Here is a 14926-nt window from a genome sequence, read left to right as displayed (position 1 = left end):
TGATGCTTCCCCACTAACGGAACATGAAACTTGGCACCCGCTGATCCCCGTCTCTCAAGCCAAATCAATGCAAAGCGGATTTAGTGAGCGTCTCTCAGAGGTGATCAAAACCCACGCTGGCAACCGAAAAGGCCCGGCAGTTATGGCGGCTAATGCACGGTCTCTAAATGCTTCCGCACAAGCCCACAACGGAAAAACTGTTGTGTTTTTTTTCCCTCCATTTGAAATGGCCGTCGTCAGCAAAAAAGTGTGGATAAATTATGAACATGCGGATTATGGATCCCCCAACCCTGAACATGCGTTACCCACAGCCATTAGTGATACATTAGCTTTAACTTACTCATTCAGGAATTGCACCATCATTGAAGGATTTACTTACTGTACAGTACTAAGAATACGTTTATGGACTAGTGAGTTTGAAAATGGTAATTGCGTATGGCGGTCACTGAAGAACAGTCAGACTGAACTGAATTTGATATTGTTATTGAATCATTTAGGATATGTGCAAATTAAAAAAAAAGACAATTAACTAATTCACTGCCATAGACGTCAAATAATCATTTGAACTATTTCTATTAGTTAAACATTTTTTTCCACTTTCGTTAACAAGAGTATGGAAACCTAGATTTTTTTATTGTACATTTAGAACAGATATAAAATATGTGATTAATCGTGAGTTAACTCGTAAAGTCATGCAATTAATTACAATTAAAAATTTTAATCGCCTGACGCTCTTAATCTTTAATCTTTTCTTCTCTTTTTTTTTTATTATTATTTATTTTTTTAATCGCGTCAGGCGATTACAATTTTTTTATTATAATTAATCGCATGACCTCAATAGTTAACTCACTATTAATCATACATCTTATATCTGTTCTAAATGTACAATATTTTTTTTCTAGGTTTTCATACTCTTGTTAACAAAAGTGGAAAAAATGTGAAACTAATAGAAATAGTTCAAATGATTATTTTTGACGTCTATAGTCGTCAATGGCATTGAATGAGTTAAGATGATATAGTATATTCAACTATTATTAAACTTTTGCAGCTTGTATGTGTATAAACTATAAATGTTTAGAGCATAAAAAAATATATACAGTACACTATGCATAATTCGACTATGTGTACTACTATGAAACTATATAAATACAAAATTATATTTCACTCGTCTCAGACATCAAGTTTTAGAAGATAGTGAAGTCAGATGAGTAAAATTAGCAAGAGTAAATACACATTACTTTTTATTCTGTTTTTATCTGACCTTTAATTTACCAAAAAAGTTTTGCTTTGCTTCATTAGTATGTATAATTTTAAACAATTAAATTGATCTACAAAATCAAAACCAAAGATCTGAAATCCTTAAAGGGGAAGTCAATGATATGTTCTATGCAGCCTCACTAGTCTAAATATGGTATTCTGGTTAATATTGCGTTCGTGAAATATGAGTTAAAGTAGCACTTAGGAACTTTCCAACCATAATAAAATATTTTCAAAACTCTCCTGATGAAACCGACTTAAAACTAGCAGAATAGTAGCTTTGCCATGGCCTTATCTTTTTTTACTGGCACTAAACAACTTGGAGGAGGATGGTAGGAGCACGACAAATGTGCTGATTGCTTTATGGCAGACGTCACTTACCCCTTTCGTTACAAAGATGGAAGTCAATTTGAATGTCCACTCATTACTGCTTTCCTGTCAGAAGTTGCAAAACAACTGAAAAGTTTTGTCTGATGAGCCAAAAAAGAAAAAGGGAAAAAAAACAACGCAATGCGCTTGACCTCATGGGAAATGACGTCAGACTATAAAAGTGGGACAATTGCCGCCCTGCTTGACACTTAGTGGATGGGTCAAATGCGGAGAATGAATTTCGCCCCACTTAGGTGGGTGTGACAATCAGTGGTACTTTAACTTTTAACTTCCTTCAGGCATAACATTACCACTTTTGTCCATAAGGCGCCGCCATAATCAACGTAAACTGAAAAGTTCCTTAGTGCGGCTTTAATCAGCAAAATCCAGCAATTTTTATTCATCTCAGGGGGCGGCCATTTTGACACTTCCTGTCAACTGAAGATGACATCACTGTTGCTCAGGTCTCAGGTAACAACCAATCACAGCGCAGCTTCAGAAAACAAGTGAGCTCTGACTGGTCGTTGCCTGAGCCCTGAGCAACGTTGATGTCATCTTCAGTCGTCAGCAAGTGGCAAAATGGCCGCCCCGTGAGATGGATCAAAATGGCTGGATTTTGCTTCATAACTCATATTCCAAAAATGTAATATTAATCAGAATGTTGTGTCTAGACTAGTGAGGTCACATATAACGTATTATTGTCAAGAAACGTTTAAGGTTGACTTCCACTTTAAAGATTAGGAGGGACATTTTTTTTTTCTTAAATTCCCGTATACGGCACTGTCTGATCTCAAACGTCTTTAATTTGTATTTACACAAGACACTGGCTCCAATCTGACTAACCATGGACCATAATTCTGATGTCTTGTGAACTTTTGCACTCCAGTGTTTTGTTTTGTTCAATGTGGCTAAGTGAGTTAAGCTTACATGCCAGTAGCACGGCGCTCCTCATTGAGACCCCGTGAATGGCCCACAAAGCCGTCTCTTGGGAACGCTCTCGTAAAAGCGTCACAGCCGCTTCTAAATCAGCGCGCTGGCTCCCGGTCGGTCGTGAGCTCCTGTCCTCCCCCTCCCTCCCACCCTTCTTAATCGCAGAAACCAGCCCACATCAAGGAGCAGAAGATCAAACACGCCATCCGTCCATCTTACCTTCCAGCAGGTCTCTTGCCAGACCCGGTTCTGCCCCCGTGGACCGAACAAAGTCTGACAGGACCGCGTCCATGTCCAGAGTCATGTGGTCATGTGTGTGCGCTGCCCACGGTGCAGCGGAGGCCTTGGTGGACGCCAGCCTTCACGTTCTCATCTGACAAAGAAAAAAAAAAGAAGGAGAAAATCCGTTTAAAAAAACAAGCACCCAAGAGAAAACTTTTTGGCGTCCCGACTTGAGCTGGGGGGGTGGGGGGGTGGTTCAAACGAGTGCAAACGGCGCTCCTCCTCATCTTACTCACAGTCATAACATCACACCCAGTCGCGCAGATGTAATATCAACAGCGCTGCAGCCAGAGGTCGTATCCGGGACGCACCTGCCTGCTTCCAAAGTCTTTGGCCGGCTGCCTGTGACAGCAACAATGCGAACTCTCTTCCTGTCTCTCTCCGCTGATGGATGTAATAGAGTAACTTAAACCGCATCGGTGCTGCTGTTTACTCGGAGCGAGCATGTTTACGTCCAAGAAACACGGCCACTAATTTCTCATGGTCAACAGTCTCGGTCACAAACAACACTAATGAGATGCATTCGCTCCCTCGTTCATGCATAACTTTCATAACTTGGGAAGAAACAGCAATGTGTGTGGGGGGGTCAGAGAGCAGCCCCGAGCAACAGCAGCAAAGAAACAAACACCCACGGGTTTACAGCACCAAAAGCGGACTTCTGTGTCTTCGACCCAAGAAGAGCTGAAGCCCGCTGGTGATGCCCCGCCCGCATCAGCGGCCGTTTTCAGCCCTCGCTCGCGGGCTGCCTGCGTTGAAGAGCACAACGTGACATTTGTAACCCGCCAGAGGAGAAGAATCTTGGCTTTAAAATGTCCTCTGGGCTACCGTAGGCTCTCGAGAGCCGCTTGACTTGCGTTGTTGTCTTTATCACAATGCATTTTGAATGAATCAAACTTGCACTTAGGGTGAGCCATAGTTGAGCTGACCTAGTTACTGTCAGCCATTTGCACCGTGTTGTAGTAGTGAGTGGATATTCTCATTCATCCAGGTCATTTCATTCTCGGGGCATTGAATCGATCGCAACTGGAATTTACCGGTCATCATCCAAGACGGGCTGGCTTTGGCTGGCCCAAGTCTGGTTGCATGAACTGTGGAAATGTCTTCTAAGGCTACGTTCACGACTTCACGCTACAGCTCAATTCCGATTTTTTCACAAGTATCTGATTTTTGTTTCATGCAGTGTGAACGGTACAATTCCGATTTTTTTACACCCGACCTGGGCCTGGATATAAATCGAATATGTATGCGACGCGTCTGCATTGTGAGCGCTCATCCGCACGCATCCGATTCACACGTCATCAAAAGCCTGATTTGGAAACAGTGCTTGGAAGGGAGACGACTGACACGCCTGTGAATATGTACAAAGCTGTTTTTAGTAACAGTGTTCACTTTTTATTTGTCTTTAATTTAAACGCATTTGAAACATGAGGCATGAAGTAGACATGCGTGGCGATAGCAGAAATTCAGACGGTTCACCACGAACGGCGATGACGCCACGTCATTTTCGGTAGACTTCTCGATGAAATGAGGAGGTCGAGGAGTGTCCCCTAATTTCCCCCATATATTTCTATTACCTCTTCCCACCTTGCTACTCTGGCGACATGAGATGAAAAAAAAAATAAGTGCGACGGATTTCTGTTGCTGTTTGTAAACAGCGCGTTCAAAACTGACGCACGAGGAAGCCGAGGACAGTAGCCAACCAGGAGCGCGGACGTTCGCACGGCTGAATTTGCATAATGTATGCAGACAAGACACATGAAATTTGTTGATAAGGTCATACGAATACATATGGACTTGTCATTCAAAACAGAGTAAATCCTAATTGCGAGAGTTAGGAATGGTGCCAGGGGGGACTTTTATGCATTATATATATATATGTATATATATATATATATATATATTTTTTTTTTTTAAATAACCGGCCGATTAATCGTAATTTTTTTTCTGTCAAAAATCGGTATTGGCCTAAAAAAATGCATATCGGTCGGGCCCTACTTTTTAATTGCCGTTTTACGTACATGAGAATGAACCTGTCGGTACTTAAAAATGCTATTTTCCTCTATGACACATCTCTCCAGTAAAAGATGATTCAATATGTATCTCGATTTGACTCAGGTCAGTTCGATGCACTCGCATACTGTATTTTAATTCAAAAAATGACATGTAAAACTTATGTAAAACTTATGGAAACACATGACTTGATCTTTTTAGAATGAGTAATAATCTTTTGACAAGGAAGTATTGTATTGGATGTATTTTAGGTGTCGTGTTGAAGGCCAAGACAGGAGGAGTAAGTTACTCCATATAACCTCATCTTTTCCTTTAAGTGCAGTCATGTCCACATCAGCTACCCCCCCCACCCCCGCCACCCACATCACGTAGGAGGTAACTGTGACTCAGAAACAGCCGACTACTGCACATGGTTTCTATCTGACATGAAAATATGTGGGCGGGAGTCTGCCATCCAGTTAAATCATTTTTATAAACTTTTGCTTGTCACACAAAGACTTCCAAAGTGGACTACAGAAGAAGTTAACCAAAGAGAAAACCCTGCTCTGATGAATACACACTTTAGACCTAAAATCACCACTGCTTCAACTAGAGCTAGCACCACTGGAAAAGGAAGAGTTTTGGGATTGGCTTAGGTAGAAAGCTATAGTAACAAAAAAAAAAAAAACATGTTGTAGAACTGGTACGGAAAGTGAATTAAAATGCTCCTAATATATATTACATTTCATTTATTTCATGCCATGTCATGTAAAAATGTGTGTTAAGACCAACAACAAAAAAATCCTTGGATGTTTGCATCCTTGAATTTCGAGAAAATAAATGCTTTGAATCCTTGAAATATCAACTTTAAATATAACTTGAATGGACAATGACAAAATAAAAATAAGAACGTGAAATAAGAATAGAATATACTCAAATAATAGCAACTGAAAAAAACAGTAAGAACAAATACTGACTGTTCCTGTGCATTTTGGCCTTTAGGGGCAGTATGGTGCTGTGCATCCATGGTGTACACACTTAAAGTGAGTACAGAAGAAAGTTACGATTGAATTCTATTAAAATAACTAATTTTTCACACATTGGGAAGAATTTGTGTCGTGTTTTCTTATCTGTGGGTATGTGTTCCCACACCATTTGTGTGTGAAGATTCGTTATTTGAAGGAGAAACACTCCCGAAGTTGATGCTAACTTCCGGTTAGCATTTGAATGGGATCCTCCCTCTGCTTTTAGCATTAGCGCTAGGCTAGCGATGTTTTAAAAACGAAGCATGTTTTGTATTTAAATATACAGTGGGTGTTATTCTTATTGTCGTGTGTTTAGTTTTACAGTTAACTCCAACTGCGATGTCATTAAGCAGCTTAAAGGACGCTCGGGGGGCAACAGAATAACATACGCTACACACTTGCTAGTTGCTAATCATGATATGCAAGCAAAATGGTGCATTCAGGGTACTTTCACAGCGTCGGAAACTTTGCGTTTCTTCGATAACGTTTATAACGCTTTAAGGGGAAAATAATCGATTGGCAAATTTCCATGAAATTTATCAATAGTAAAAATTCAAATGTATGCTTCAACAATATTTGTCTGTCAGTGCTGCTTTTCCTTTAAAGTACACAAAGCTTTTTAGCCGTCAAACTCACTTTCTGTATTTTTGCTGAGGTTTGATGCGACGCCATCACATGACCGTGTGGACGTGGGACTGTCAGGACCAGACAGAGCTCTAGTCCATGGCTTCACAGGTCGAGGAGAGGAAGACAGTGGGGATGCAGAAAACCCTGGAATACACACAATACTAATGTCATCAAGTCAAATTGAAGAATATGATGAATATGGACATTGAAGTAGAAGCATTACGTTGAGCTGACACAGATGATCGTACTGCTTCGACTTACTGTCATTTGAGTGATATCGTAGAACAAGATGAACAGAAAAGATCTATTCTGCTCACAAAGCCTAAACTCAAGAAGTCTAAATGTCTGGCGCACGGGCAGAGTCTCTCAATAAAATGCAGACGCATGTGTGAAGTGGCACAAACCTGGTTGAGAACGTGCAAAACCTGCCTTACCATCTTTGCTTATACACAACGTGTCAACTTGCTGATGCTGCTAAAATCAAAGAAGGTGATTGGATGGCACAACAAATGACACACAACCAACAAAGGTCATTTGATTAAACTGACAGGTGCAAAAGAAAAAAAAAATCAAAAAAACAAAAAACGATTCTCACAAGAATCACGATTCTCATTTAGTAAGATTCAGAATCGATTTTAAATGTATACTGTCTTGCCCTTGTTTGTCTGTGCCTTTATTGGGAGCACTGTTCATGTTGTACACGATTTGGCCACTTAGAGGCAGTGTGGTTCCGCGCGTTCTGATACACTGTTAAGTTGTAGCCACATAGAAGCAAAAAGTCATGATCAAGTTACTCCAATAAAAGTTTTTTTTTTTTTCTGTGTAGTTAGAGCATATGTCGATCACTAATGTTAAGATGCTTCTCTGTATACATTCCTGAAGCGTTTTGTATGAATAGTCGTTTTTTGGAGTGATAAAAGTGCCACGAGTAGCACGCTAATTAGCATTAGCGAGTCAGACTGGAGTAGATCATGACAATTTTGTGCATATCTATAAATTGAAGCAGAAATCATTGTCAATCTAGTCATTTTGAATCTAAAATCGATTCTGAATCGACTCGCAGACCCAAAAATCTGAATCGAATCGAATCGTGAGACAGTCAAATATTCCCAGCCCGAGTCATAACACACGCACTTTAGGAACAGTGTGGCAAATAAATGACCTAGCACGTCATGTTCTTACTTTGAGGAGGAGCCCACACTTGGGTAACAGCATTAAGTCATGCAGTATTCATCACGAGGGTAGTCACAAAATTGCTCTATTGCTAACGTGTCATCTGCTGATCTGTGAGCCTCAAGTCGTGCTATTGTCACTTAGGCTCATTTATATTGCAGGGAAAAAATGACAAAAACAAACTCTAAAAACTAATATTTTTCCAGTGAAAATGATACATACAATGACACTTCATTTATCACTAGTGGACCCACACAAGATTCACTCGTCACTTCAAATATATACTCTTGTGTAAAATACAAAACGACAATCAGCAAAAATTACGTTTTGCATAGAACGGAACCACCTGCTGTTTTTCTATAATTGTACATGTACTGCTTATACATGTCCATGATGCAGTAGCAGGGCGAGTGAATAGTCACCCACATGCAACACAGACATGCAGCAGGTGGGAGGTAAAGTGGACTCACTCTTGAACGCCTTCGCTTCCATTATAGGAAGACACATGTACGGTACATGTAGGTTTGTGCTGGCACATTCTAGTTAGAATTGCAGTACGTCTTCAAAACATACTCAAATTTGAGTAACAAAACATGCAGGCATTTATAAACTTTATTCATAATATTTTACATTTAACTCACTCACTGCCATAGATGTCAAAAATTTATTTGAACTATTTCTATTAGTTTGAGATGTTTTCCTACTTTTGTTAACAAGAGTATGAAAACCTATATTTTTAAATTATATATTTAGAACAGATATAAAATTTGTGATTAATTGTGAGTTAACTAGTGAAGTAATGTGATTAATTACGATTAAAAATTTTAATCGCCTGACACCCCGAATTTTTAATAATCTTTAAGTCGCGTCAGGCGATTATTTTTTTTTAAAAAATTGTAATTAATCGTATGACTTCAATAGTGAACTCATGATTAATCATACATACATATACATATATCATATATCACATATATCTGCTCTAAATGTACAATAATTTTTTTTTTATAAGTTTTCATACTAGTTAACAAAAGTGGAAACATTTTTAAACTAATAAAAATAGTTCAAATGATTTTTTGCCGTCAATGGCAGTAAATGAGTTAATGCATTATTTGTCTTCGGTCAGAAAGAAAGAAAGAAAATAAAAATAAATGTGATATTATTCAAAAAATAAATAAATAAAAAATATTCTTTGCGGAATTTCCAAATGGTCAAATTCCTGCAAAAAAAGAGAGAAAAAGAGTGGATGTAATGCTCGCATAAAAAATATTATCAGCAATACAGTATATAAAATAATAATAAATGTGATATTATTCAAAAAAAAAAATAACTAAAAAATATTCTTTGCGGAATTTCCAAATAGTCAAAATGCACCAAAGAATAAAATCCCTGATCCCCCCCACCCCCGCCTCTCTTAGATAGACTAGATAAACTGATCCACACTTTATTGATCGCTTAAAAATCCACAACACCCTCTCAACACCCATCTTTTGCTATTAGGGGAAAGGACAGGAGCCACACAGACAGCTGCTTATCGGCTCCCGGCCAGGGGGGGGATCCTCTGGAAACGCAGCAGCCAGGAGGCTGCAGTCATTTTGATCCATTTGCAAATATCATTACACAGATGTGACACTGCTGCCCTGCTTTACAACTCCTGGGCCTTTAAAAGTCTAGACTCCCCATGCTTCACATGCTGGGTGAGAAATGCTGCAGGAAGCAATAATGTCACTTTACATCTCATTGCCACGCTGCACACTGCCAGCGCAGCAAGAGTGGGGACTTGTTGGAACACGAATATTTGAGGTATGTTTCAATCGATGCTGCTCTGCCAACGATGCACACGAGTGACCCGGCGAACACAAAAGCTGTGTTTTTCCACACCGCATGTAAACACAGGAGTGATGATTTGGTGCGCACGACCTTCTGGTCAAGTCAAATGTTCGGCTCAGCTGCGTGTGCGGCATTCGACCCAAAACAAAGCTGTGGTTGCTGAGGGGCGTAGAACAAGATCATAACCCCCCTTAAATGTCAGCCCCTCCAGCTCTGCCATCGCGGCGACTGAAACCGGCTTCCTCAACCCTTTCCAACCCGCTTGCACACGCAAAACTGGGGGCAGAAGAGTCTTCTAGCCATTTGAAAAAGTTCCAAAAAGGGAGAGAAAAACATGTTAAACTGCTACTGATCTGCATATTTATTTTCTGATTCAATGTCAAAAAAAAAAAAAAAAAAAAAAAAAGGCTGACTGGCGTTTGCTCCATGACTTTATTCTAAGGGTGGTTTTCCTTGCAAATTACCTCATGTAGTTTTGAAACCAGAAGGGCTCAGTGAGTCTACACAAATATGGCTCAAATCGGTTTTGGTCTCGTGTACTGTATGGACATACATTTTATGAGAATTTTATTGGCCGGACGGTGGTAGCTTCGCCATCAAACTGAAATTTTGAAACTAGAGATTACGAGAGTTACATTTTTATGAATGGGCAGCCGACAGGTACTGTACAAAATGACAAGGGGGCCCTCGGTTTACCACTGTACCAGCATGCAATGTTTTGAGATTATATGTATTGTTTATTCTTTTAATCATTTTACATTTATGGTCTAGAAGTGTTTTTCAGAAAAATACTCATTCTAACATAACTGTAATCTGTCTTTCATTGACAGATTACAGCATGTTCTGACGACCTCTTGTACAGTGAAATATTATATAACATTATTTTGACCGGCATGCATCAGACACGTAATCATTTGAAGAATTACTGTACCTATAACTGCCTCGCAGGGTTGAAGTTTTCTAAATCTGAAGCTTACAATCATCCTCAGTTTCTACTTTCGCCATGGAACATTTTAGGTGAGCCACAAACAAACACAGTGCAGCTCAATCTCTGGATACGGCTAGCGAGAGCATATATTTTTGGCGCTACTTTAAACTCAACTGAAAACAGATTGAAAGAAAACTAGCATGGTGCAAATGTGACCAGAGGCATTTAATAATCACTGCCATTTTTGTTTTTATATCTTTACATTTCAGACTGTTAAAACATTATGTATTTTTCAACTTATAAAAAGAAGACAAACTATTGATGTTGTGTTCCTAAAAAGAAGGGATCAGGGCCATACATAAGCAAGATTGTGATATCTAAATGTACTTTTTGTACACTACATGCAGTTGTCATGTACTACCTTAAAACATTTCTTGACAATAATGTTATATGTGACCCCACATTCTGATTAATATTACATTTGTGGAATATGATTTGTGCAGCAAAATCCATTCGTTTTTATCCCATTTTGCCACTTGCTGTCGACTGAAGATGACATCACAGTTGCTCAGGCAACAACCAATCGTAGCTTGGCTGTTTTCTTAAGATGAGCTGTAATTGGTTGTTACCTTAAACCCGAGCAACTGTGATGTCATTTTCACTCGACAGCAAGTGGTAAAATGGCCGCCTTCTGATATTGATAAAAACTGCTGGATTTTGCTACTTAACACATATTCCATTAACGCAATATTAACCAAAATACTGTATTTAGACTAGTGGGGTTGCATAGAAGATTATTGTCAAGAAATTTTGGGGCCGTTGACTTTACCACCTACAAAAGTGGGTCGCAACTTAGCTACCATAGAATAATACCGGTCAGAGGGTGACAACAATTGAAAACAACTGCTTTCAGCAGCTCTCCCTGTTGACCCAGTCATTTCCAATTGCTTCTCCTCTGCTTCAGCTGTTGACAGAAAAGGGTGCAGTATTACTGGATTTACAAAGTGCATAGTTACTGCTGCCTTTACTCATCAATATGTCTGATAAGCATTCGATGAGACAGCCGCGGAAAGCAGAGCCTTTGTTTACTCTACTTAAGATCTAGAATGAGCAACAGCTGAGCAACTGATTTGAGCCTGCATGTCCTTTATAGTGCCTCTTTCAGTAGAAAGAAACTGACAGACAAAATGGAGAGTTTCCAGAAAGGCTTCTTTGCCGAGAAAAGGAGGTCTGACCTCCTTTTGAGAGTGAAAGAAAATGACCTAGTGTGGGTTTTCTTGAATCTGAATGGAGCCACCAAGGGTTTCCTGTGCCACCGTGTTCTGTTTGATTTGGAAAATGTTCCCTTGCTGCTCAATTGCAGGAAGAAAGGGGAGAGCTGCGCCCGTTTGGCCTTGTGGGGAACATGCTACCAAAGCGGACGTCTCCGGCAACGAGCCCACATCCAGGACTGATGCTGGCGGGACCCGCAGGATCCACCGCGATCCTTTTTGGCTCCATTCGGTTTTTATGCTCACAGAACTGAGGTACCGGAGAAGTAAGCCGAGGTCTACCGTTATATGCTGACATTTTGCGTGACGTTGCTCACATTTTTCCCAGGTATTTCGCTCAAAATGCAATTTACACAACCTCCGGGGGGATTGGGTCTAGGGGAGTCATCTGTATATAGCTTTGGACCTTGTGCACAGCTGGAAAAATAAGGCAGCTGAAAATCTTCAACAATAAAACCAGCTTTGGCTGACATAAAAATTCATATATCATCATATGTGACAGTGTAGGGTTAATTAAAACACCATTAATGGTTTTACATAATAATAGTAGAGATCAACCCTACAGTGCACCTTTAATTAGGCTCTGTAGTCTGCCAGGACAGTATTTCATGATAAATATCACACTAAAGCCTGTTACGAAGCCATCAAAATGTCAAATCCGCAAAGGCAATGACAGCGCATGAAGCTCTGGTGAAGCACAGCCTTATCTTGATAAAACAGGATGATATCCGTTTAAATCCACATCATCGTCAGACAATTCCGACTTTCCATAAGTGGTCCCTGGATTTTCAGATCATTTCATATTTTTATATAATTTCAACAGCACTCAGTCTGAGTGAATGATAATGAAAAATGTTTTTAAAAGATTTGATCCTGAACTCTGTATTTCATTTAAAGAGGATTTTGAGTTTTGACTACCAAGATGTTTTATTGAGTTGAGGTTAACATAACCCAAAACAAAACAATTTCGATAGGACCTTCAATTCAGTACTATGGTTTTCACAACCAAAATGTGGCAGGTATTTGGTCTCCAAAATAGTTTTATTACCATGCTCACACTTCCTCAATAAACCGAACAGATGGGGGGGAAACAAACTAGCTACGAAAGGGACTGAATACCGCTAGTGTGAATGTACCAACCAGAGACGTCATATCCAGGTCTAGAAAGTAACCCTGCCGCAGTATGGCTTTAGCCACAGGTGCTTCTACTCAATTTAACGAGCTGGGACATGTCGGATGAGTAGAATCCCCTATTGTTAAAGCTAAACTATTGCAGGGTTTTTACCTTCTGGACCTGGATTTAACCACACAGCAAGAGACGTGGCCCAATGAGACTGAAGTGGGCCGTCACCAAAAATGACTCCTCTTCGGCACACAAGCGATTCAGTACTACATATCGCAACCGTGTACTGGATTTTGAGCTTCCACACACAATATAATACTACTGTATTGAAAATTGTTTCTGTCTTATAAATATGCTGCCAAACATTGCGAGAAGATTCCTCAGTGGCCTCTAGATGACCTCACTGTATGAAGGAAGACACTTGACCTGTCTGAAGAACATGGTCTATTTCAAAGAAGTCTTTTGAAGGATTGAACTTTGCAGATTTTAAACATGGCAGAAAGCCATAGATGTCAGGTGCTTTTTATTATGGGAACCAAAGCTTCCTTGTTCCTTTTTTTTTTTTTTTTTTTAAACAATTACAGATCATAATGGGGGGATTCTTTGCTAAGGTAATGGAGGTAGTGGGCAGTTGGCAGGGATGTTTGGAAAGGAATTTCAGTGGGCATTGTCCGAGCGCCGCCATGAGTGACATGAAAGCCCAGCTGCGTTCAACACCAACCGCCATCTCTGTTCTGATTTTGCGAGGCTAAAATGTCACCGACGGGAACAGAATTCACAGCGGTAACTGATCGGGTGCCAAGTGACCAGTCTTCACTAAAGCTTTCTGTAGGAGACGGCATGGCACGGCTTAGCCTGGCACCCACGGGCTCGCCTTGGCTTTGTGGCTCTGTGTTAGCTTTGTCCAGACAGCAGATTCGAGTTGCTTAGATGGGTTGTAAACAAAAGAGCACATAAGACAGAGACTTGTTAATTTCACTGTTTGTCGCACTCAAGTGGATGAATTACAGACATACACTAAATGTAAAGTTGAAAAAAATAGTGCCTTCGTCATACCTGGAGGCATTCATTGATGGGAGACACTATAAACCAGGCTATTGATGAAGAAAACGTACATCACACAGTACGCATGAACCATATTAAAACTAATACTGTACTATGGTGCATTGTCCACTTTTAAATAAATCATGTATGATTATGATCATCATCCGTCTCTACCATCTGTCCTAGAAAAAAAAGTGTGATAGATATTTTGTAGGTAGGCTACACAGGTTCACTGAGCTAATTGTCTACTGCTTATAAAACGGGCCAGCATCCCAAAATACAGCCGGCTGTCACGTGTACGTGTACATTGCTACTGTATATCGCAAAAGCGATTTGTGACTAAGCACATAGCCTCACATTCATGTTGACAGTGTTTAACTCTTCGCCACCGGTTTCCGTTGCATCACGACCACTCGTCGTGATTGATGATGCCTGGCGTCGGATGTTTGCGCCTCAAGCCTAAAAATAAAAGCTAAACCGTAGCTAAAGTTGAACGCATCGAAGCGCGTCCACGCACATAAAGAAGACAGGTGCACCTGTCCGCAGTGCTAACCTATTGTGCTCGCCACTGAACCAGTCGTAGCAGCGGGGCCTTGTGAGAGGGGGAACCCCCACCCCGGAAAAATTAAAAACCCGATCGTCTCTTACCGTTCTGCCGTCAGTCATCGCTGCCCATCGTAACGTTTTCAGTCCAGACCTCTTGTCGAACCGTTAATTCCTGGCTGACCGTCTCCCTCCCGCCTCTCGGAGTCTTTCTCTCTCGCGCTCGCTCATCCCCATGTCATGTTCCTCCGCTGCAGTGGCGATAAGCCACGCCCCCTCCGGCTGCCGCGTGACGTAAGCTGCCGGCCGGGAGCTCGGGAGCGCGCGCGCACGCACGTACCGGGCGGGCGCGCGCCTAACGTGTGTGAGTAAGGACCCAAAAGCCCGCCAGAGGCCGCTGTTGTGCCTGAGTAAAAATAAATCTCAACTCTGGACTCACGAACCAATGCAGTTTAGTATGTTTGTGGCTTTAGGGAGGCTACAAAATAAAGCGACGAGCTTGCGATATATTTACAAACACTCTGCTTAAGTATTTTAT

General features: G+C 40.7%; 1 protein-coding gene across 7 annotated transcripts in view; it reads right to left on the bottom strand.

Moving 5' to 3' along the window:
* The window catches only part of otud7a (OTU deubiquitinase 7A), a 36346-nt gene extending 21686 nt beyond the window's left edge, over positions 1-14660 (bottom strand). For all 7 annotated transcript variants that reach the window (XR_013294578.1, XR_013294580.1, XR_013294577.1 and 4 more), the window contains exons 1-3: positions 14494-14660; positions 6489-6623; positions 2776-2929 (exon numbers count right to left, since the gene is read on the bottom strand). Coding sequence is in view for 1 of the 7 variants with exons in the window: in XM_077569010.1 (XP_077425136.1) it covers positions 2776-2860 (85 nt within the window). In the remaining 6 variants the exon portion in view is untranslated. The remainder of the gene's footprint in view (positions 1-2775; positions 2930-6488; positions 6624-14493) is intronic.
* Between the last annotated feature and the right edge of the window lie 266 nt (positions 14661-14926).

Source organism: Vanacampus margaritifer, chromosome 6 (genome assembly GCF_051991255.1).
Source record: "Vanacampus margaritifer isolate UIUO_Vmar chromosome 6, RoL_Vmar_1.0, whole genome shotgun sequence".
NCBI classification, from domain to species: domain Eukaryota; kingdom Metazoa; phylum Chordata; class Actinopteri; order Syngnathiformes; family Syngnathidae; genus Vanacampus; species Vanacampus margaritifer.
Note: the sequence above shows the minus strand (reverse complement) of the source record. Positions and strands in the feature narration are given on the sequence as shown.